Source organism: Leucoraja erinacea, chromosome 5, assembly GCF_028641065.1.
Source record: "Leucoraja erinacea ecotype New England chromosome 5, Leri_hhj_1, whole genome shotgun sequence".
In the NCBI taxonomy this organism is placed as follows: domain Eukaryota; kingdom Metazoa; phylum Chordata; class Chondrichthyes; order Rajiformes; family Rajidae; genus Leucoraja; species Leucoraja erinaceus.
This window is the reverse complement of record NC_073381.1, coordinates 30,266,551-30,292,411: the sequence shown is the minus strand read 5'-3', so window position 1 is coordinate 30,292,411 and position 25,861 is coordinate 30,266,551. Positions and strand designations below refer to the sequence as shown.

General features: G+C 42.7%; 2 protein-coding genes across 2 annotated transcripts in view; both read right to left on the bottom strand.

Moving 5' to 3' along the window:
* Positions 1 to 25,861, bottom strand: part of greb1 (growth regulating estrogen receptor binding 1) — a 207,486-nt gene that overhangs the window by 166,393 nt on the left and 15,232 nt on the right. The gene's annotated exons all lie outside the window — the stretch shown is intronic.
* LOC129697097 (general transcription factor IIE subunit 2-like) lies at positions 2,899 to 3,655 on the bottom strand. Its single transcript, XM_055635320.1, is given in 2 exon segments — positions 2,899 to 3,328; positions 3,330 to 3,655. Coding segments are annotated over 2 exon segments (537 nt in total). The 5' UTR covers positions 3,641 to 3,655; the 3' UTR covers positions 2,899 to 3,102.

The window sequence follows — 25,861 nt, the reverse complement described above, 5'->3', positions numbered from 1 at the left end:
ATGGGGTTTTTTTTGCCGAAGGCCAACTTAACAGTAAACATGGATGTTAATTTTAGAAAACCATAGCAATGAAGACTTAAACTGTAACATTTGTGAAGGGAGATTATGAGAATTTGAACCAGTTTTACTGCACGCCTCAGTTGACTTCCAAGCACAGATATATACTACTTTTACAAATGGCCTAACACTAGGGCATCCTGACCATCAAAATGTTTCATCTCTTGTACTGTAAGCATCTAATTGAGTTTAAAAAATAAAATAAAACCATGAATTGGAATATTCAATTGAAACACATTTCACAGGAAAAAGTGGGCAAACTAGTAATAACAATCCATGTATGAACATTCCAGTCTCTAACCGTCTTCCTTTATATATAAAGCTATTTTCATACAGCATATAAAAATAATGGATATAGTGCTGAGGTTTTGTAAGGCACTGGTCAGACCGCATTTGGAATATTGTGAGCAGTTTTGGGCCCCATATCTGAGGAAGGATGTGCTGGCGCCGGAGAGGGTACAGAGGATCCCTGGAATGAGTGGGTTCGCCTATGATGAGCATTTGACGGCACTGGATGAGGGGGGACCTCATTGAAATTTACCCAATAGTGGAAGGCCTGGATCGAGTGGATGTGGAGAGGGTGTTTCCACTAGCTGGAGAGTCTCGGACTAGAGACCTCAGAATAAAAGGACGTACCTTTAGAAAGGAGATGAAGAGAAATTTCAGAGGCAAGTAAATCTGTGGAATTCAATGCCACAGATGGCTGTGGAAGCCAAGTAAATGGACATTTTTAAGGTCGACAGATTCTTGATTAGTGAGGGTGTCAGGGGTTATGGGGAGAAGGCAGGAGCATGGGGTTGAGAGGGAACGATACATCAGCTGTTATTGAATGGCAGAGTAGACGATGGGCCGAATGGCCTAATTCTGCTCTTGTAACATTAAATTAATCACAGGGCCATGAATTACTTTCCACTGTCAACATGAGCATGTTGTTGGCAAAACAAATTATGGGACACCATGGTTTACACTGATTGGCAGAGTTCTGGCCCAGCTATTGGACTAGTCACCCAGCGTTGAAAGGCTCTAAGATCTTTGGTTGAAAGCCCACTGTGGTAAAAGAGACATTTAATTTCAGTAACTTAGAACTAAGAACAGGAATTAAAAGGCAACATTAATAATGATAATGAATGACTCCTCTGTTCTACAGATTAATCTGATTTAACGCGAGTTATTCTCGTTAAAACCGTTAAAATATATTTGGGCATTGTATGGGTATTTGGATATTATTATGGAGTATAAGTTGAAGTGGCGGAAGTGGCGATGCTGCCTTAGCAGCTGCGGCTCGCCTGCAGTCCGTTTCTATTTTGTTGTTGTTTTCTTGTCCTGTTTTAGTTAGTTAATTTTAGTTATTAGGTTGTGTATGTGTGGGGGGGGGGTGGGGTGGGAGAAACTTGTTTTGGTCTCTTCCTTCGGGGGAATGCGACCTATTCTTGTCGTATCCCTCGTCTCCGTCTCAGTCTGCGCTGAGGCCTAATGGCAGAGCTGGCGACCTCCAACTGGAACCGACCTCGAGGCTCCGGAGGCAGAGCCAGCCAACCAGCGCGAGGCTGACCGACTTCGGGGCTGTGGCGGCGTTCCAGCGGCGGCGACCCGACTTCGTGGCTGTGGCGGCGTTCCAGCGGCCGCCCGACTTCGGGGCTAGGGTGGCGTTCCGGCAGCGGCGACCCGACTTCGTGGCGTGGCTGTGGCGGCAACCCGACCTCGGAGCCTCGTCCGTGGGCCAGTGGCCGACATCGTCGGGAGCTCGCAGGTCACAGGTTGGTGACCTGTTTTTCTGGATCTCCCGCAACAACAGCTTTGTCCGCTGGACTGGAGGGCGGGAGCTTCGACCACCCCGGGCCACGGAGTTTGATCGGGCCCGTTCGCGGAGCTCGGATTCAGCCGCGGGACTGACTTACTTACCATCACCCGGCGGGGTCACAACATCGGAAGCCTGGATCGCCTCAGCGCAGAGGGAGAACAAGGAGGGAAGAGACAAAGACTTTAAGACTTTTGCCTTCCATCACAGTGAGGAGGTGCCTGGTGAACTCACTGTGGTGGATGTTAAATTTGTGTTTATTGTGTGTTTTTGTTATTTTATTATATGTATGATTGCAAGGCATGAAATTTCGTTCAGACCGAATGACAATAAAGGATACTTTACTTTATGTATATTTAAAATATAAACACTATTACCCAATTCCTCAGGAGGGATTCAGTGATAAATGCTAAAATCATCTTTTCCACAATAATAAGGCAACTGAAACCAATACGAACAATTTATTCTCCTATCTTTACATAGAACACATTTGAAGAATAAAATAAAAACTAAATTTCGTCAAGAAAATCCAATTTATTTGACCATTTTGTCTAGAAATCCTCTCTACATATTATTCGCTTGAGGCAAGTCTTTGGGCAAATAGGAGAGAAAAGTTAATAACAAAAGCTTAAGGGTTTTTCTCTTTCATACACTGTTTGTGTATTTCAAGAATGTTGATAAAACAGCAAACTTCCAAAAAAAAGGAAAAGAACTTCGAACCTTGCTTAATTTCAATATTTTTCGTATTATGACTTGTACAAGGTGTCTTTATTTATCTTGTTGACATGAACAATGCATCATTATTATTCTGTTCCATACACTTTTCTTTCAATGATATTTCACTGACTGAGGAAGACATATCTGTCTTTAGTTTAGTATTGAGAATTTTTTTTTTTCTCATATAATAAATGCTTACTTTTATTGTACAACACTCCCCAAAAGCACTTCAGAGTTCGAACAGAAAGAGATCTGATGCAGGTATCACATTTTACTGAGCAATCGTTCCAAAAGGAGAAAAAAGAGTTTTTTTTGTACAAATCCTATAAGGTCACTCCAGAATCAGTAATGTTGGTTTCACAAAACTTTCTAATAAGACGCAACAAAAAGCATTAGATTTAAGTAACAGAACGAAAAAATATCAATGGAAAAGCTACAGCAGTCTTCTGGCACTGTTCTTCTACCACAACACCTTTGGTGCATTATTCAGTTCATCTTCAAGTATCATTCCACTTCCTCTTTCAGTCCTGCTACTCTTTGCCAGCTACTCCCTCAGAGTAATCTTCCAGTATGCCTGCCATATGGTTATTATGTGCCTTGAATTTCCTTTTTCTTTGAGAAGCAGACTTTTTCCTCTTCTGAACAGACAACTTCTTTGGTCCTGTCTCCTGCATTGAAGAAATGCCCTGTCTTTTCAAATAGTCTTCAATCTTCTCTTCATCCATAGAATCCACTGGAATGCTTCTCCACAGCTTCATCCATCGTGAACTGGCAGCTTTTGTCATTGTAGAAGAGAATCTTCTTTTTGTCAGGTCGTGTCACAAAAACTATTTGGTCCCCCAATACCTTTATAGCTTTCTGTGCATTTGGCAATCCTTCCTCTATGTCTTCCAAGAGGATTCCTCCCAAACCCCGCTGATCATGCTTGTCCAACAGCCTTAAGAGAGCTTTTTTATCTCTCAAGTTATATTTGGGTTTAAAGGCATACTTCCCATCACTTGCGTCGATTTTTGGGTTACTTAGTAATGCCTCAGACATTAACCATTGTTTAGTATTGAGATACTGCATGGAAACAGGCCCTTTGGCCCACCGAGTCTGCGCTGATCAGTGATTCCCGCACACTAACACATTAGGGACAATTTTTACATTTTATAGCAAGCGATTTAACCTACAAACCTGTATGTCTTTGGAGTGTGGGAGGAAACTGAAGATCTCGGGGGAAATCCATGCAGGTCACGGGGAGAACGTACAGCCTTCAGTCAATGAAATATCATTGAAAGAACAGGATTTCCATTGGTTGTTTTAACCCAGAGCTTCCAAGTTTTGTCAGAGCATTTCAGTATTCTAGTACCTGAGAATCAATATTTTGCTGAGGAAATCAGTATTTTTACGCGGTGCCATTTTGCTGAAATAAAAGTTGTTTTTTATGTGCGGTCATACCCATGTAAGAGTACAAGAATGCATAACTTTGCTACCAATTGACATGTCTTCTACGCATCCTACTTGACATTGCATTCATTGCCATCTCTTTGTATACTTCTGTTTGAACGGCTGCTTCCTGCTTTTAGCACCAGATGATGATGTAGAAGCCATTTTGGAAGCCTCCCTCTGTCCCTCGCTCTCTCTCCCTCCTTCCTCTCTTTCCCTCTCTCTCCCTCCCTCTCTCTCTCTCCCCCTTTACCTCCCTCTCTCCTTCCTTTTTTTCTCCCTCCCTCTCTTATTCCCTCCCTCCCTCTCACATTCTCCCTCCCCGAACAGTCTGTGACCAATAGCACTGTGGCCATAGCGCTGTGTGTAAAGCCCATAGCACTATGTGTAAAGGCAATAGCGCTCCAGCTGGTAGCGCTATAAGTACAACCCATAGCGCTGTTCCTTTAAATTCCCACATGCTAAACTGACAGCGCTGTTTAAACCTGTAGCGGGACAGGCAGATCAAAGCTTACAAAAATAATCATCCAGATCTTGAAATTTAAAATACTAATAGGGAAAAAAAATTTGTTCGGCACGGACTTGTAGGGTCGAGATGGCCTGTTTCCGTGCTGTAATTGTTATATGGTTATATGGTTATAATAGATTTAATCTGCTACAATTTTTAGTTACAGCATGACTTTTTATATCCTTGCATTTTTTAAGCAGCAAGATGAAACAGGAAGTCGGGCCGATTTAAAAAAAATCCGTACTTTACAAAGCAAATTCGTACATCTGTATTCTTATCGCATTTCTGTACAAAATACGGAAAATCCGTACTACTTGGCAGCTCTGGTTAACCCGATGCCCCATGGTCCTTGGCTCAGCAGTCATACACTTCCACAAAACAATTCTTAAATTAAAGGCCACTCCAAGATCATCATCAATCCTGCAGTCCAATGGCTTCTTGGGTAAATGAAAAAGAATCCTTGGCCTTTAATGAAGAACAATGGGTTATTTCACCGTCACAACCAACATTTATTCTGTACCATTGCCATGCAGAAATGCTGTGGGACTTTGGTGAATGAAAACTGGCAGCTACATTTCTTACCACTTGAAAAAATATACCTACAGCTATAAACAATTCCTTACCAATAAAACAACATTTTGCATTTATGCAGGACCATTCACATCCCTTTGAACTTCCAATACCTATAACGTGCTTCTTTTAAGGATATTCCATCATTTTATCTGAGAACCAGCAGCGATTATTTCCAAAATGTTTTAATAAAACAATAATATTGCAATAACGATAAACTCTGTTTGATACTCATTCTATTATTACCATTAATCTTGTCCTTTCTTTTTCCCACCGCCAATAAACTATTCGTAATTCCTTTAGGACTTTAGTAATTCCTTTTTCAAAAAAGTGTCACCAGAAATACTTCATGAATCTTGGTCCTTAACAACAATGGCACAAATTAGTCTCATGATGTACATGCTTTGCATTTGTTTTGTCATTTTACTAAATAGAGCAAATAATGTGTTATATTCTTGCAAGGCAATAAATGACCAAGAAATAATGAAAAATGGGAAAGGATTCTGTGTTGCTATAAAAAAGAAAATATATATTATTTCCCTAGATAAGTGCCCATGGTTATTCTGGACAATCACTTAGATTTCCCCTTATGAAAACAAATCACGTTTATTCTGGTTTATATCTTTCCAAGGTTAGCTCAAAATATGCCTCCAAGTAGTTAAGATAACACTCACATTATTAACTGAAAAAAAAAAATTATTCTGCAGACAATTGAATCCAAATCAGTGGATTAGAGAAGACATGTAATGGACAGTCAAGATTGCTACAGCAACCAAGTACAAGAGGAAATGATAATGGTCTGGTGATGCAAATTAATTCACGCATTATCTCAAAGTTGGCAAGTTGCTTTGTTGCTTAAAACAACGTGAAATGGAATTTGCACAAACCCGCCAGTGACTCTATTTTTCCATAGATGCTCCATACCTCCACCACTTAAAGATTATAAAATATAAACTTCAAATCTGGTGTACAGAGAATCTATTTAGAGACAACAACCTGGCTGCTCAACACCCAGCTTGAGATCTAACTATTCCTTTGGTTCATGTTTCATTCGCAAGGAGATTATCTAAAAAAGCAAGGCGATTTGGGAAGAAACAAGCACTCCCAGAAAGGGCTGCTATATTTGTGCTCCAGCCAGAGAACAGTTTCTTCTCGAACTATTGGAGCTAGTTTCTCTCAAAATGTTATTTGGAAGCCTGATGAGTACAACCTTATGACTAACTAGTTGGCTATGAGAAAAACCCTTTCTGCAGCAGAGCGAAAACTTGATTTTTAGGACTTGGCTCTTTACTGAGTACAAGGAATGAACTGTTAAAAGTTATTGAAAGAGAAGGAAAACATTATTCCAGCCAACAGGCTGGCTGAATGTGGTACTGAGAAAACAATTTTCAATTCTATTATAATGCGCCCCTGGCCAGCCTATCTTATATTCTCCCCAAACTTCAAAACTTTCTTGCTGAAAAGCTGCATCTGGACTGAAAGTGGAGAGGGGCGATAGACAACATAAAGAGGTGAAATGGAGGTCTGGGGTAAGAAGTGCCCCACCCCTCCACCCATCTCTTTTAACTTGCAATCACTCTTTGCCAAGATGAAAAGTCTTGACCCAAACCTGACCATCCATTCCCCTCCACAGATTGAATTTAATTCATTTGAATAAATGTTATTAATATGTATACATACAAGGAACTTGCCTAGGTGATTTGCTCGCAATTAACAACATGCAAGTAAAACAATTAAGAATAAAACATTATAATTTAAACATGTGAAGAATGAAATAAAATACCAGAGCAAAAGACTTTTGGTTGTTGAGTAGAGTTGGAAAAAAGCTGTTTTTATGTCTGGCTGTGGCGGCTTTGACAGTCCGGAGTCGTCTTCCAGAGGGAAATGCTTCAAAGAGTTTGTGGCCCGGGTGAGAGTGATCGGAGATGATCTTACCCGCTTGCTTCCTGGTCCTTGCAGTGTACAGTTTGTCGATGGGGGGGGGGGGGGGGGGGGGGGGGGGGGGGGGGAAAGGTTGCTGCCAATAACCTTCTCAGCTGATCGAATGATGTTCTGCAGCTCTGGATGTTGTGCTTGGTGGCTGATCCAAACCAGACCATAATGGAGAAGGCGAGGACAGATTCTATGATGGCAGTATAAAACTGGACCATCATTGCCTGTGGCAGATTGTGTTTTCTCGCTGCCGCAGGAAGTACATCCTCTGTTGGGCCTTTTTGACTGTGGAGTTGATGGCAGCCTCCCATTTAAGGTCCCTGGAGATGATGGTTCCAAGGAACTTAAATGACTCCACAGATGTGACTGTGGTGTTGTTGATGGTGAGTGGGGGGGGATGGGAGGGGAAGCATTCCTAAAGTCTACAATCAATTCCACTGTCTTAAGAGCATTGAGCTCCAGGTTGTTGCGATGACACCAGGACGTCAGCTGTGTCTCTTCCTGACTGTAGGCAGATTGCTCCCCATCCTGGATCAGTCCCATCAGGATTGTGTAGTCTGCAAATTTGAGAAGCTTGACAGAGTAGCAATGTTACAAAATTTTGAGATTTTAAAAATCAAGTCTGCAATTTATCCCATCAGATAAAGCATAACAATAAGTTTAATTTGACACCAAATTCACTTTCATATCTCAAGTATTAAAAAAGTTATGGCCATTTTCATACTCGGAAATTAGCATCTTGTTCCCTATTGATTTTCAATGGACATTACAAAAAAGCTGTGATCTTGGATTGTCAAAAGTCCATTTCTTAAGGAAAGATTAACATTTTTAAATAGCCTAAGTGTCCAAAGATTATTCACAAATAATTCACAATATAACATGATTTTTATATCTAATTTACATTAATTTATAGGCCAAATGGAAGGAATTTAGTGTTCAATTGCTGTAAATAAATGCCCATTTAAATCGGCTTTCTAGTGGGTTCATGTGGAACGCGCTGGTTTAGAACGTTGATATCGCGCTGGATTAGTGCCCTCAAATGCCGAGAAAAATACTGCGGGATATAAAAAGCCCAAAATGAACTACTCGCTATAGATAACTTGATATATAGGGTTATATATATGCCCCATTTAATGTAAAAATAAGGTACATACCTTTAATTGTTTGCTTTATAAAACCCTGGGGCTGCGAGAGGTTGCGGAATCAGAGAGTAATTTAAAAACTATTAGAACTATATTATCGAGGCCTATAAAACTAATAATACCTTTTGCGACCGGGTCTTGCAGCGATTTTTCGTTAATGATTTACTAGGCTGAACATCTGCGATTAGTACAGCCTAGTAAAAATCGCGTTTTAAACCCGCCCCCTCCAAACAGCGCCAAAATCGCGGACATGGCTGAGGGCAGATTCCCAATGACGATTCAGGTAGGTTTTGTAACATACCTAGACAGAGGGGTCTGTGGAGGTGTAGATGTTGGTGTAAAGAGAGTAAAAGAGAGGGGAGGGTACGCAGCCTTGCGGGGCTCCTATGCTGAGGGTCAGCGGGTCCGAGATGTGCTTACCCAGCCTCACATGCTGCTTCCTGTCTGTCAGGAAGTTGGTGATCCACTGACAGTGCACGGCAGGCACGGAAATTGCTGTCAAAATATGGGGGGGGGACACAATTTCTTGGCGGCCGCGCACATGAGCACACACGCGAGGCTTCAGCCGTGGGTCCTGTGGACGGTAACATGGGGAGCAGTCCTGGTTGGTGACCGACTCCGAGCTCCAGCAACAGCAGCTTCATCCGCCCCGAATCGTGGGGCGTGAATTGGCCCGTTCGCGGGCGCTTTCATCGGCCGGCGGGGGCTTCAACATCGGGAGCCTCAATCGCCTCGATGCAGCAGTTTGATTTTAAGCCACATCGGGCGCTGAAAGGCCCCGCAAACGGGCCGATTCAGCCCTTAGAAAGCGTCTGATAAAGTCCGGATTACAAAACATGGGGGGGGGGGGGGGGGGGTAATGTCCCCCACCTCACAAAGCATTTTTTTTTGTGCCCACCCATTACCCCCCAGGATTTCCCGCCATGGTTTGGAGTGTAGTGGCTCTTGCACAGCGCTGCCTGACCCACTGGAATTCCTCCAGCAGGCACAAGAGACAGCAGGTGCTGGAATATTTGGCAAGACACAACGTACTGAAGGAATTCGGCAGGTCAGGCAGCATTGGTGGAGGAAAATGGACAGATGACATTTTGGGTGGGGACACTTCTTCAGGCCCGACCTGAAACTTCGCCTGTCCATTTTCCTCCAGAGATGTCAACTTTCCCCAGCAATCTTTTTTTTTGCTCCAGATTGCAGCATCCGCAGACTTTTATGTTTCCTCTTCCTTATAACTCCACTCACAACAAAAGTTAATTAACACACCACCCCCTGCTCAACAACTTGTTGTTTTTAGATAAGCAATGCACCAATTTCAAATTCCCAAGTTTAGTGATCTTAAGACAACATGAAAATAGGAGGAGTGGGATACCGGATCCTCCAACCTAACCCACCATTCAATATGGTGGATATACACCGACCTCATCTGTATTTCCATGTCAGCTTCGTATTACTTTCAATACCCATGATCTTGCAAATATTTATCTATCTCCACCGTAAACATATTGAATGATCTGACCTCCACCACCATCTGGAGCAGAGAAGTCCAGAGATTGCCTACACAGAGGGAAATTTCTATGCACTTCAGCTGCAAAATAAGATGATGATCACTTAAAACTCTGGCCTCTTGTTCATGACATTTCCACTTATGTGAACCAGCCTCTTTAACTTCCTCCAAGATCTGTGCATTGCAACATATCTAGCCTCTTGCTCATACCCTATTTTAATTTATACCACTGATGATAGCACAGCATACCGTTTCCAGACTAGATTTCCCCATCTCTCTCAGAGAATCTCTAAACATACTATTTTCACTAAATGTTTTATTCACCCGACCACGGATGAACAAAGGAGGAGGACTGACAAAGTTATTACCTTCCACCAGAGTGAAGAATGGTGATTCCACTGTGGTGGATGTTCATGTTATATTCTGTTGTGTATTCTGCTCTTTTGTTTGTATGGCTGCATGGTAAGTCAAATTCCACTGTACCTTAATTGGTGCATGTGGCAATAAATGTGAACTTGAACTTACAGTGCCAGAGACCGAGTTCGATCCTGACTGCGGTACTGTTTCTACGGTGTTTGTACGTCCTCCCTGTGACCACATGGGTTTTCTCCGGCTGCTCCTGCACCCTGCAACACTCCAAAGACGTGCAGGTTTGTAGGTTAATAGATTTTGGTGTAAAGTGTAAATTGTCCCTAGTGTAGGATAGTGCTAGTGTAGTTATTTCTGGTCGGCGAGGACTCTCCGAGCCGAAGGGCCTGTTTCCACGTTGTATTTCTAGAGTCTAAACAAGAAATCCGTTTGGCTGATTTTCTAAATAGGGAGTAAATTCTTTTGTCATGTAATGTTATCTCTGGGAAAGCCACAGAGCGCAGAGTTGCACAATTAGAAAAGTTTATGTGGTATGAAAATTAATTGTACAAATTGCCATTATAAATATTTTGAAGCCATCTTAGTGCAATAAAAGATTTAAATTTACATTTTAAGCTAATGTGTGTGTTAGTAAAAAAATACTGCACACTGGTAAAGATCACTCAGCAATTTGGAGTTAATCAATCTTTCCACCCCCCACCTCCCTTCAACCACCCCAACTACAAAGAAACAACTTGCTGCAATATCAAGGGGATAGAGGAAAAGAAGGTATGCTGGAGAGATTCATTCATTATATAGGATGTACACCAGAATCTGAAGATTATTCCAAACTGGCCAATGCAATATGTTTATATTTCCACATGGAACTCTTTACCATTCTAATCATCTTGTAGTCTATTTCCTTAGAAGATTGGGATGATTTGGTATGTCACCGAATTGTCCCACAGGTGTATGATAGAGAACATTTTGACTGGCTGCATCGCAGCCTGGTTAAGTAACAAATGAAGTTACGGAAAGTGGTAGACATTGCCCAGTCCATCATGGGCATTGAAATTTTGACTTATCCATTCAGAGAGGCAACTGATTTGTATGAAAAATGTATGCTTTTGAAAAGCACTAAATTTCCTCTCTGATTTTGTGTTCCACTGCAGATATACCAAGCCCAACATTTGCACAGAGATCTTTTTCCAGAATTTGCATTTTAAGGCGGCACAATGAGGCAGCAGTAGAGTTACTGCCTTACAGAGTCCGTCTGGGTTTCATACAGACCTTGGGTGCTGTTTGTATCTTCTCCCTGTGACCACTTGGGTTTTCTCTGGGTGATCAGGTTTCCTCTCAAAGATACAGGTTAATTGGCTTTTGTAAATTACCCCTAGATTGCAAAACTGGGATAACAAATGTATCTGTGTTAAAGAGGGAACTGCAGATGCTGGAGAATCGAAGGTTACACAGAAAAGCTGGAGAAACTCAGCGGGTGCAGCAGCATCTATGCTCCATAGATGCTGCTGCACCCGCTGAGTTTCTCCAGCTTTCTGTGTAACCTTCGATTCTCCAGCATCTGCAGTTCCCTCTTTAACACTGTGTACACTCTACTGCGTTATCTCTTCAAGATATGCCTACCTTGAAGAAGTTCTCCTCTTCTCTCGGAGACAGTTTCACAACCTCCTCTCTAACTCTCCTCCCACCCTCCAGCCTTCCGGCTACTCCTCCTTTTCCCTTTCTTGTCCCCACCCAACCCCACCCCTGATCAGTCTGAAGAAGGGTTTCGGCCCGAAACGTTGCCTATTTCCTTCGCTCCATAGATGCTGCTGCACCCGCTGAGTTTCTCCAGCTTTTCTGTGTAACCTAACAAATGTATCTTATGTACAGGTGATCATTGGTTGGCGCAGACTCGGTGGGCCGAAGGGCCTGTGTTCACATTGTATCTCTTAACTAAATTAAACTTTGTAAAATATCAACTTTAACGTTCAGTGAAATATTTAGCGTGCATGATCATTTATCCGGGCCCTGCTTCAGACAATCTTGAGGGCAAGTAAGAAATAAAATTGTGAATACATCTGTTTTAATTTAGTTTAAAAATACAGCGTGGAAACCGGCCCTTCGGCCCACTAAGTCCCCACCGACCAGTGATTCCCCCACACTAACATGCGGGACAATTACATTTTTTTTTACCCAAGCCAATTAATCTAAAAAAACGTATGTTTCTGGAATGTAGGAGAAAACCAGAGCACCCGAGTAAAACCAACGCTGTCTTGGGGAGAAGTACAAACTCCATACAGACAGCACCCGTTGTCAGGTTCAAACCCGGGGTTCTGGCACTGTAAGGCAGAAACTCTACCGCTGTGCCACCAGTTGGATACCAAAATGAAGCCATCACACTCATGAATGAACAGTACACCTGCGCATGCATCGAGAAACGAGTTGATTAAAACAAAAACACAAAATTAGTTGTTTCTTTCACCTTTTGCATTTATTGGTTTACGTGACATAAATTCCCCTTGGGGGTGGGGGGTGCGGGAGGAACAGCCTGTATTTCCCTCTCATTATTTTTCTGTTGAAAATAAGCTTCGTCTACCAGAGTGCTAACAAAAAATACCCTAGTTCCATTCATCACCAAACTATAGCTCAGGGTTCGAAACATTTTAATTTACCCAGTTGACCAAAGTTACCAACCTTATTCATTTCTGGTTTCACTGGGTGCTGGCTCGAAGGGCCGAATGGCCTCCTCCTGCACCTATTTTCTATGTTTCTATGTTTGCTTAGAGTAACTTTTGATACAATATTTCAGATGTAAACATAAAATCTCTATAATTCTAGCATATAAATAGGGCATTAAGTCACCTCGAGAGATACTCTCAGACAAGAAACATTTCTGTAGTGTTAACACCATACTCCATTATTACTTTACGTCACATAAAGAATATCTTAAAAGACATGTTATTACAAATCAATGAATACTTTCAGTTCCCTACATATTAACAACTGCTATAACAACAGTATTTGCTCTAGACACTTAAACTGTGAATTTCATTTTATACTGGGAAACATTCAGTAAAATCAACTGTTTTTACACCTTGGCTACCAACCAACAGTCAAAATCTGTTTATAACCAGCAAGGCATCTAAAAATCAAAATCAGCACGAAACCCAAGTTCATAATGAGTACATGTAGTTGCTCTTGAGCAGCTTGAAACCTCTTTACCTTATACCTTTCAATTAGATGCCACCTTTCTAGTCCCAGCTCGATTGGAGATCCAAAATGAAACAACCCTTCTGTACTATTTTTTATATAATGTGATAGATCACAATACTCAGCCCACAAGGAGAGGTATCACATGTTAACAAATGGGTAGATCAGGGTCACGATGCACTAACACCCCAGATGTCATTAGTTGGTGCTTTATCAGTTCAAACAAAAATCAGCATTGATCACGCCAAAGCCTGCTTGTTTTTCCTGAAACCTAGTTTAAAAAAGGCATTTTTTTTTACCAACTTCCAATTGCCATTACTAACAGACAATGGTCACATTTTTAAGCATGGGATTATATCTTTAACTCCAGCAAAGTGAAACAGATGTAAATAATTTAGAAAAAGATTATTTAGCTTTTGGAAATATTTTTATGACTGCTACCTAGAGACACAAGCCTTGGCTGAACTTTTGAAACGGTTATTTCGGATGGAGGACTATTATGAATTTATAATGCCTTATCAGTTCTGATTAAATCACTGACATGAAACATTAACAGTTTCTCTCTCCATGGATGCCACCTGACCAAATGATCACTCAGTTTTCTCCACAAGATTTTATCATTTTATATGCATTTTAACTGTTGATCTCCCTAATTGGCATTCAACACAGCTTGAAAACTAGCTTTCTAAATCCAAATTAACTATTGCGTTTCCTTAAATATGATAAACTGCTACCAATCTGCTACTGCCTTCAGTGATCTGAAGTATACACCAAGATCTCTCTGTATCCTGTACTACCCCCACCCCCCAAGTTTATATCATTAATTTGTGCATATTCTATCCTTATTAGTTCTCTCACAAAGCATCATCTCATATTTATCAAGATTAATTTCAATTTGACGTTTTGTCCAACTTGCCAATATCATTATGTAGGCAACAGCTTTCCTCGTACTTATCAGCTTTCATGTAGAAACTTACTAAACTTACCTTCAACATTCACATTCAAATCACGTGTGTACACAGTAAAATTCGAATAATCCTATTGTTTGCAAATCAGGATGATTCACAATATGTTCAAACTGATCAACGCCCTAATCTCAATTCCTCTGATTCAGCCATATTTGCACCCAAGAGGAGGCTTTCCATTCTAGGACATCCAAGATGTCCTCTATATTTTGTAAATGTGGTTCCCCCCATCTGTCAAAGGTGCATCAGTCTGCCATGTCTCCTCTGCGTCCCTTAGTTCTTTCACTCCCCCTCCCCCTTTACAGAACAAGGATAGTTCCCCAGATCCTCATCTTTCACTCCAACAGCCATTTCTGTCACCCCCAACGTGATCCTGCTACCAGTCACATCCTCCCATCTCCACCCTTTGCTGCCTTCTGCAGAGACCGCTCCCTCTGCAACTCCTTTGTTCACTCATCCCAGGCTGACCCAAGTACTTCCCACAGCAACCACAGATGTTGTAACATCCAGGGACCCCGCCAGTCCTTCCAGGTGAGACAGAGGTTCACGTACACCTCTTCTAACGTCATCTTCTGCATCTGGTGTTCCCAACGTGGCCTCCTGCACATTAGTGAGACCAAGTATAGAACACTTGCGCTCAGTCTGCCAAGGCCTACCGGATCGCCCAGATGCTAATCATTTTAACACCCCTTCTCATTCCCACATGTACTGCCCCTCCCTCCCTCTTCTCTCCCTCCCCTGGACTCCCACCTATCTCTCCCCTTCCTCCCAAAATCAGGAATGTATGCATCTATTTACTATATTACATCAGAAACTCATTGGGAAATGTTATCAAATTGGTACCAAATGTCAGCTTGCCACCAAGTTTGAGATTTTGTATTTCAAAATATACTTTATTCGAGAAATAAATATATCCAATGCAGGCTCTATTAGAGGTGGCCTGCCTCCCCACGACAGGTTGCAGTTCTTGCTCACTTGGCAGTCCTTTGTCTCGTTGCCTTCCAGCTTGCAGTTCTTGCAGACAACTGCACTGCATTGTGCTGCCATGTGCCCAGGTTTGTTGCATTTCCTGCACACCTTGGGTTTCCCCACATAGGTCATGTAGCCTGGGTTCTCTCCGATAGCGAACACCGAGGGAGGGTGGGTGTTGGCTCCCTTCCCGTCCACCCTCAGCTTCATCTTCACGCTGCTTGCTCGTTCAGATCCCAAACAAGCCCTTCACATCCGCACAGTTCCCTGCTCCCTCGACATAACGAGCAAGGAAGGCAAGGACATCCACGATGGGCACATGTGGGTTAAACATGTGCACCTTGATCATCCGTTCCTTCTGGGTGGGGAGGGTGAAGATCAGCTGCACTTTCAGCGGGGAGATTTGTTCCCCTTCTCCCAGAAGACTTGCATCAGCTTCTGCCATCCCGTTGGATACTTGAAAGTGACATCAAAGTATCCGTTACCAGGGAAGTCCTGGAGACAGTAAATGTCCTTGGCAGGCGTCCATCAAGACCTTCCCAACAAACAGGTCCCGTGAGAAGGGAGTCGCCGCACTGAGGTCTTTCATGCTCACTCGCTGGGTACCCTGTCCTCCCGCTCCATTTGCTGCTGCCATTCTGACTGGATGAGGTGTTAGGTTGGTTAACCAACCAGCATGAATCCACCTCTAAGCTAGCGACTGACAGACTCCTGGTCACCAACGTGATCTCCAATTTCAATTGGTCCTAGAGCCACGATCCTCATCCTCGACAGAAAAGAACAGATACTACATTTGATCTTAGCCAAAAGGTCGTGTTTGAGATACTTAGGCAAATGTGGGGATCCCAAAAAACTTGCCAGCATTCCAGCACAGGATCTCAGGCACTCCACTGTTGAACTTCTCGCAGGAATTAAGGACAGCTGATTTGTTGCAGAATCTATTCATTTCAATGGAAATAAACAACTCGGAGCCTCACACCTGGAACAGCAGATACAATAGATAAGGTTGGAAGAGGGCGAAGTGAACCTCACCTGAAAGGACTGTCATGATCCTTGGACGGAGCCGAGGGAAGAGGTATAGGGACAGGTGTTGCATCTCCTGCGATTGCAGGGGAAAGTACCGGGGGAGGGGTGGTTTGGGTGGGAAGGGATGAGTTAACCAGGAAATTGGGGAGGGAATGGTCTCTGGGGAAAGCGGAAAGAGGTGGAGATGGGAAGCTGTGGCTAGTGGTGGGATCCCATTGGAGGTGGCGAAAACATCAGAGGATTATGTGCTGTGCGCAACGGCTGTTGGGGTGTAAGGTGAGGACTAGGGGGACTCTGTCCCTGTCGCGACTGGAGGGAGGGGGGAGCCAGAGCAGAGCTGCAAGATACAGAGGAGACTCAAGTCTTTGATTTTGTGGAAAAACGTGACACTGATTAACTATACTCTACACCAAGCATTGTTTGCGTTGCCAGTGTTCTTACATTCCTTTTCATTACCTCTAACACTTCCCATGCAAATGTACAATCAGCAAGATAAAAAGTTAATTTAAATGTTGTAGTTAACAAAACTATAACAGAGTGATAAATAAGTTTAAGTAATAGTGCTAATGACAAATATTAAGACAGTGCAGGAAAGCAAGTAAGAGGAAAGAAACAGAGAAGGCACAATAGAGTGAATAAAGTTCAGAGGAGGGTTCAAAGGCAGATCAAAAAAATGTTTTGAGGACAGAACTAACTGCAGTATCATTAAGCAATGTACAATCAAGAAACTAATCAGGGAACATTAACAATTCATTTCATGTTAATTCATTCTTGAAAAGATCACTGGTGTAATCGGCTTGAAAAGTAGTTTTAAGGCATACATTTTAAAATCCATGAAAATAGAAACGTTAGCTTTCATCCTCAAGAGTATTTCAGTAAATTGTTTTGAAATGCAGACATCGTTTTGCAGACAAATACCACAACCAATCGGCACAGAGTGGCATGTGCTCGAGAAATATATATCAACGACAATACTGGGAAAACTCTTCTGCTTTTCTCCAAATAGTGATAAGAGATTTTTTTTATCCACTTAAATGGACAAGGCCAAGGTCTAACACCTTATCCACAAATGGTTCATCCAACAACGCAGAACAGGCAAAATATCACACCAAAATTGCCGAGGTCCATGGAAAGGCTTTGGACCCATGACTTGCTGACTCCATGATGAGAGCACAGAGCCAAGCCGATACTGTAAAGGAAGAGGAGGTTGGCTTATCGTTCATATCCACTGAACAGAGTACCTCCAACAATGCAGAACCCTTTTCAATGACCATGTGACCGTGTCCCTGCAGTAGGCATGAACCCATGATCTACTAAATCAAATATGCAGATACAACTAAACAAAGCTGACACCATAAGTGAAGATGAGGCAGGCCAAGAAGCTTTAAATATGGATCACACTCAGCAAAATCAATAACCCCACTCTCACCATCGACGGCACCACTGTCTCCCCATCTCCCCAGGCCCGCAACCTTGGCGTGATCTTTGATTCCACCCTTTCCCTTGAGCCTCACATCCGCCATGTCATTAAAACCTCCTACTTTCACCTCCGCAACATCGCCAAAATCAGACCCTCTCTCACACCTCCCGCTGCTGAAAGACTCATCCATGCCTTCATCTCCTCCCGACTGGACTACTGCAACTCACTTCTCCTTGGCATCAGCTCCACCTACATCAACCGACTCCAACTGGTCCAGAACGCAGCCGCCCGACTCATCACCCACACCAAATCCTGGCATCACATCACTCCAGTCCTCAAACAACTTCACTGGCTTCCCATCTCCCACCGGATCACCTACAAAATCCTGGTCCTCACCTACAAAGCCCTCCACCATCTGGCCCCCCCATATCTCACTGACCTCCTCTCCCCCTACCAACCCTCACAGTCCCTCAGATCCACATCAGCCGGTCTCCTCTCCATCCACAAGTCCAACCTCCGCAGTTTTGGGGACAGAGCCTTCTCCAGGGCAGCTCCCAGGCTCTGGAACTCCCTCCCCCAACTGATCCGCAATTCCGTGTCCCTCACCATCTTCCAGTCCCGCCTCAAGACCCATCTCTTCACCTCTGCCTATCCTTAGCCCCACGTCCCCCTCCCTTTTCATCTGTGCTTGAATTGCCTCATATTGTGTTTTGAATTGAATTTTGTCTTTAATTTGTGTACTAGTCATGTCTCTACTATTTATTTCATTCCGCTTACATGTTTTTCCTCTACCTGCTAAATTTTTGTAAGGTGTCCTTGAGACTTTTGAAAGGCGCCCATAAATAAAATTTATTATTATTATTATCATGAAAAGAGGAAGTCAAGTGATAAAATCCAGCTATGCTCTTAAAGGGGCAAGCATTTGTGAAGTTCATACCAAAACTAATTTGTTAATTTTTAAAACAAAAGACCAAGTCATGCAAAAGAAAATCAAATATTTAAAAAGTCAAAATTATTAAATCAACATTATGATCTGGTTCAGTATTGAAGAATGCTACTTGTATTTGAGGATCTTGAAGATAAATTTCAAAAGAAACTATCCTTTTCTAAAATATAACATTATTTATTTTGTGCTTGAGTGAAATAATAAAGATGAATCCTTGTACTGATTGTATCTCGCCAATTGCAATGTCACTCAATCCAAATTTTGACCTGCTTTTCTGACCTGTTACTCCCCAGTAGCCCAGATACAAGCTAACATGCATTGAGAAATAAAAACTAGAGGAAAAACGAATTTGTTAAATGGAAATAAATGCACATTCAATCCACGAAGGAAAAAATTGGGCATCCAAAACTTACTAACCACAGGCAAGAAAAATGGCATGTATCATTTTCAAAAAATGAGAAATAACTTGGTTGGTTAAATATTTGTTCAAGACAAAGAACAGCAAACATTTTTTTTGTAAGAGGCAACAAAATAAAAAGGTTACTGTGACCTAGGGAGTTTGTTGGCCCTGTTGTGAAACTGCAAGGTCTGAATGGAGTAGCGTCAGACAAAACACACTACAAAGACTGATAAGCTTACCTATTTTCTCTGTTGCAATCTTAAAATGGTTAACTTTATGCAATGCATGAGATTGTTGTCATGTTAGGTTGGTCTCTATCAAATTTACTTTAAAGTTTCATGTCAAGGAATAGAAATGTATTTAGTGGATAATGGATACACAAAATCAAAAAATATCAGTGCACTTTCACCAAGCACATAATCTTATATTACTAAAACTCTGTTCTTGACCGGTTTCGGCGATCTGTGCTGCGATTTCCGAGAGAACGCCGCCACCTACGGCCGTCATTTTTGGCCACCTCGCTCAGAGCCCCCCTCCGCCGTATATGTGCCGAGGATTTTTCCCGTCGATGAAATATGACAGAGATATTAATGTTTTTACTAAATTCCCCATTCTCTCTGCTGTCCCTGCTGGAAGCAGGGGAAGGGACTATAAAACCAGGAAGTGGTGTGCCTCAATTAGTCTCTGCAAACTGGAGCTCTGTCAATTAGTCTCTGTCACTCTGAGCTCTGAATGACACAGAACAAATGTTTACAGCACTGCGAGTACCCTTAATTTGGTTTGAAAATGAAAATATAGTTAGTTTGAAGTAAAAAAGCACTGCCTGCAAATGGTTGTTTGGGTTGAATTAAAAAGGCATCTCTCTCTCCCTATCCATCCCTATCCCTCACTCTTTCTCTCTCTCTCTCTCTCTCTCCCCCCCCCCCTCCTCTCTCTTTCTCTCCCCCCCCTTTCTCCCCCCCCCCCTCTCCTCTCCTCTCCCCCTCTCCCCCCTCTCCTCTCCCTCCCCTCTCCTCCCCCCCCCCCCCCTCTCCCCTCCCCCCCCCCCCCTCTTTTTCCTCCCATCCATCCCCTGCCCACCGTCCCTCCCCTAAACCCCCCCTTCCCTCCACCCTCCCTCCCCCTCCCTGCTCCCCCCCTCCCCTCATCTCACCCCCCTCTCAGCACACCCTCTCTCTCCCCCCTTCCCCCTCTCCCCCCCTCTCACTCCGTCTCTCTCTCCCCTCCATCCCCTCCCCTCCACACCCCCTACCCTCTTCCCTCCACCCCCCCCTCCCCCTCCCTGCTCCCCACCTCTCCCCCCTCTCTCTCCCCCTCACTCACCCTCTCTCTCCTCCCCCCCACCTTTCCCCCCTCTCACCCACCCCCCCCCCCCCCCTTACCCTCCTCTCCACCCCCCTATCCCTCTTGCCCCTCTCTCTGTGTCTCTGTCTCTCTCTGTGTCTCTGCCCCTTCTCTCTCTGCCCTCACTCTCTACCCCCCCCCCGCCCCCCCCCCCTCCCCCTCTCCGCTCTCTAGATGTGACTGCATGTTGGGGGCTTTGCGTCAGGAGATAGGGTGGTTATGGGGTAAAAGGAGCATATTAATATAATATCAAGGGGGGTAATTAACGTGAGTGCAGGGGGGGGGGGGGGATAGTTAGTGCGTGACGCTGCATGCCGCCTCCCCCCACCCACAACCGCACGTTGAGGGAACAGACCCAACGGTTCTGCACTTGGTCTAGTAATTAATTAAAACGTAATTCAAGGAAAATTTTATATTTCTCAGTCCTCATACTTTTGGGTATATTTTTCAAATTGTAAATGCAAAATAACAATAAAAGATAATGGAAACACTCAGTAGATCAGGCTGAAGAAGAGGCAATCCAAAACTAGGATAACTGTCCAGACCAGAGCTCCAGGCGGGGAGAGAGAACTGCCTGCCCCAGAGCTGCGGGAGAAGTATGTAATCACTGGTCAGAGGGCTGCAACTGCAAATGTGAACCCTAGCACCCCCACCTCCCCTCCCCTCCCACCACTCCAGATGGAAAAGTGATTGCCCATCTCACATCTCCACTCAGGAGAGCAACTGCCTGACACAGCGTTCCAGCTCGAAGTATCACTGGGTTGAACCAAATTGATGATTTTTTTTTGATGAGGTAACAGAAAGAGGTGATGAAGTAAATATGGTTAATGTGGTATATATGAACTTTGAAAACGCAATTAAATTGCTGTCACATAAATAGTTTTGTTATTAAGATGGAATCTCAGGGTATAAAAAGGGGCAATCGAATGCAAAGTTGACAGCGTGAAAAATTTACCAAGTGACAGGAACAGTACTTAAACAGTTGGTTTCCAGAGTAGAATTTATTATATGGTGAAGCTCTCTTGGGATCTGTAATACTGCATTTACATCATGTATTAATGGACATAAGTGTGCAAAGTGTCATTTCCAAATCTTCCAGCAAGTGGGGGGGGGGTGCAGTAAATTGTGAGAAGGATGTAAATTGATTGTTTTGAATGGATGGAGAGGTGGCAAGTGAAATTTAACACCAAAGACACCGAGTGTGACAATTTCAGTGGGAAGAGAAAGGAGAAGCAAGATTAACAAGGTCCCAATTCTTAAAAGAGCACAAGAATTGAGAGATGAAAGTGGTAGAACACATTGAGAAAGCAGTTACAAGACCAGATAGGCCATAGGTAGACAGAAGAGCAAGGATGTTGGGTTAAACTTTAAGAAAACAATGAATTTGGCCACAATTTAAAATACAGCATAACTCCAATAATCTGGTTTGTCAAGACTGCGATTATTTCTGACAATGGATTATCTGGGCTACTAGATGGTTTTTTTAATTGATACCACTACACACATTTAATATATCATTTTTAAGACATTTTTTCTCACATTTATGTTGAAGGAGTACAGGAAAAGAGACTTCAGCGAGTAGAAACGGAGATGCCAATCGTCACCTGGAGAGCCAGGTGCCAAACCATGGGGATATTTCAGCCTGAAGAAGCGTCCCAAACCGAAACATCACCTATCCATTCCCTCCACAGATGCTTCCAGACTCGCCGAGTTACTCTGACATTTAGTGTTTTGCTCAGGATATTTTTATAGTTGCATGGGGGATTCGTGATTTACTGTTGTGTGTGCAGTTCTAAGCAGCACACTTTAGGAAAGATGTGAAAACCTTCCAGTACCGAAGAACCATTCTATAAAGATTAAAGAGCCGAGGGAGTTTAGTTCTGAGATATGATTCCATAGCAAATTGAGATTTTGCTCCTCAGGATACTGGTGGAGGAATCTGACAAAAATATAACTCAAGACATGACAAAATAGAATAAAGTCAAAATGGCAAATGTGGCATGAGGCAAAGCTTTGTTTAAACAGACATTCTGAAGGGATTGTAAGGTTCCACTCCCAAAAATAATAAAAGCAAATTCTAATATTGTGCTCAAAGTAAGTTCTGGATAAGTACTCAAAATGTAAACTCCTTTAGGACTTTGAGATGATTGCTGAGAGATGGAACAATCTGAATATGTATTTTCATTGAGCTAGCTTGAACTTGATGGGCTGCATGGCTCCATGCAGTAACTACGTGTGCATTTTGTTCTTTGGCACCCTTGTAATTAGCTTGGCTACTTCAGTAATCTTCCCAGATAATACAGCCCAAATTGGCAATCTGTGACTTTCTATATACATGTGATTTCAGATATTATGTTTCGACACCACATAAAGGAAAAATCAAATAAAACATTTTGCTGGAAAATTGTAAACTGCATTTGGTTCAAATTTAACCTGGAGCTTACAAAAATAGTTGGTGACAATATTAAACTTAGCAAGACTAAGGCTGTCTACACTGGGTCGTTTTCTGCAGAATTGCTTTATTTTCCAAAACATTCCGTGTCAAGTTCTTTTAATGATGCTCCTTGGCTATGTAAATATGTTGGAAGAAAAAGCAATACAATACTGCTTTGATATCTCCAGGCATCATCCTCACAACTCGTCAGTGGAAACAAGAGACTGTTGAAAGCCCTATATTCATCATGACTAATATTCTCACCACCTTTTGACACCAAGCCCTTGTACAATGACCTGTGCATTTTACATAAAGACTATATTTTGGAACAAATCAGTCGTCAATAATTAAATTCAGTGTTAAGTTAGTGAGATAGAGGGTTTTTCTTTTTGTGTGCAAATCTTGAAATATCACCTGCAGTCCATCTGTTTTTTTCTTTTTTATTTCCTTTTGTCCTGTTTTAGTTAATTTTAGTTTATTAGGTTGTGTATGTGTGGGAGTGGGGGTGGGAGAAACATGTTTTGGTCTCTTCCTTCGGGGGGGGATGCAACCTTTTTCTTGTCATATCCCCCGTCTCCGTCTCCGCTGAGGCCTAATGGCGGAGCTGGCAGCCTCCAACTGGAATCGGCCCTGAGGCTTCGGAGGCAGAGCCAGCCAGGACTCACCAACACAAGGCTGGCCGACTTCGGGGCTGTGGTGACGTTGCGGCGGCGGTGACCCGACTTCGGGGCTGTGGCTGCGTTCCAGCGCGGCCACCCGACATCAGGGCTGTGGCGGCGTTCCGGCGGCGGTGACTTGTCTTTGGGGCTGTGGCGGCTTTCCAGCGGTGGCACCCCGACTTCGGGGCTGTGGCGGCGTTCCGGCGGCGGCGACCGACTTCGTGGCTGTGGTGGCGTTCCGGCAGCAGCGACCCGACTTCGGAGCCTCGGAGGCTCGGCCGCGGGCCCAGTGGACGACATCGTCGGGAGCTCGCAGGTCACAGGTTGGTGACCTGTTTTTCCGGAGCTCCCGCAACAACAGCTTCCTCTGCTGGACTGGAGGACGGCAGCTTCGGCAGCTTCGACCGCCTGGTGAACTCACTGTGGTGGTGTTAAATCTGAGTTTATTGTGTGTTTTGTTGTTTTATTCTATGTTATGACTGCAAGGCACGAAATTTCGTTCAGACTGAAAGGTGACAATAAAGGATACTTGACTTGATCTCTACAAGGTTCAACGCAAAAGCTTTGGAGGGATGATAAAGATTTGTAATAATATGACCAAAGTTCCTGCAGTTAAGTCAAACTCAATTTGAAAAGTCAAAACAGCTCAAAATACAGCAGGTATAAAATTGGAAGCAACAGCATCATACTATAATGGTCCTGTTAACCTATTCTGATCTAAACTTAAATAAGGTACAGTTTATCGTTAAAAGAGCTGTCTTTTGTGCACAGCATTAAGAATTATAAACAAATCCATGCATCCATGAAATTCTTGGAAGCATTTTCTTTTCAAATGAATACAAAGTGAAATGAGAATAACACATCTCTGAACTTTCTAACTAATCTTTAAAGCTTCTGATGCATCCAATTTTAGAATGAAAATAACACAGCCATTCATCCCATTTAAATGTCCACAATCAAAGGGATTGTAAAAAAAATTTAAGCTGTTTTTTTTAAGTTCATGGATATGGCATCATCTAATGATGGGGAAACAAATTAAACATGAATACTTTAAATCTTTATCAACTAAGTTTGATGATAACACAGGCAAGATATTTGAACAGACGTTTCACTCTCAGAAATATTTACCCAAGAAAAAGATAGTTGAATAGCAATCCTCACAAACAACAACATGTTCCACTCAGAAGTAATTTAAGTATTTTTGAAAGACAGGTACTATTGTAATGTCGGAAACTTCACCATAAAATTGTGACTGTCACAACTAACCTTTTCCGAGCAATATGATCGCAATTTAGGAAATCTACTAAAATTTAAGGGAAGTAATAAAATCAAAGATTTTTAGGCAGTTATATTTATATCAGGCAAAAGGTCATGTGTATTCTACAGAGTGGTTCAGATTCCAATTCTTCAAAGCCTTGTCACTATTTATGAGGTAGGTCAGCAATGTGAATGAATATGCTCTATTTGTTTCTGAATATAACCCCACCCAACACTTTAAAACATTCGCTCTTTTCGCCATTGGCACAGCAAGGCTGCTATGTGTATCATTCATTATATGCAGACGATAACCTGCCAAGTTCCTTCAATAGCACCTCCGAAGCCCACACATTATTGGAGAGGCCAAAGGCAGTAGGAGCATGGGAACACTACCATCTGAAGGTTCCACAATAGTTTATACATAGTTCAGTCAAAACCATGCAACGTCTCTCTAACATGCCTGGGAGTACCGCCATACCAATTCATAAAGGTTAAGACTGGAGATGCTAACACCTTTGCAAGGGCATCGGGGTTGCCAACAAATGCTGACATTCCCTGTTACACCCACTTGAAAAATTTCTGATCGGTAATTGTATAAAATATTGAAATTCCACTCGGCTAAGCGCAGTGCTAGATTGTCAGAAGAACAACCTTCCTTTGAATGAAACATTAAGTTAAACACATGTCTGCCTCTTCCAATAAATCTTATAAATATAGTAGCATTTTTCAGAGTAGAGAGTTCATCAGTTATTTTGGCCAGCATTTTCCCCGAAGCAATGTCAATTTACAATCTAACTACCTATTCATCTCAGTTGTTTGTGGGAAGCCACAAGTAGAGAAATACTGCCACTTTCACCCGTGTGATGCAAGACTGCAGATTAGTAAGCAAAATACATTAGAATGTTTTTACAGAACATTTAAAGTAAATTTCTGCAATTAAAATAATGGGGCAGGCAAGAATCTGGAATTAATGCCAGTGTTAATTTAAACTTTAACAATTTGATGTGATTGGCTTAAAAAAAATCTGTGACAAAATACATATCCCTCAAAACAATCAGCGGAGAGAACTCAGCAGGTTGAGCAGCATCTGTGGTGGGAAGGAACTGTTGTTTCAGGGAGAAACCCTGCATCAGGACTGAACATGCCCACAGAGGCTCTGAAAAATAAGTGTCCACGTTCTCCTTTTTTAAGATAAACTAGACCAAGTGGGAACCCATTGTACCCCTTTCC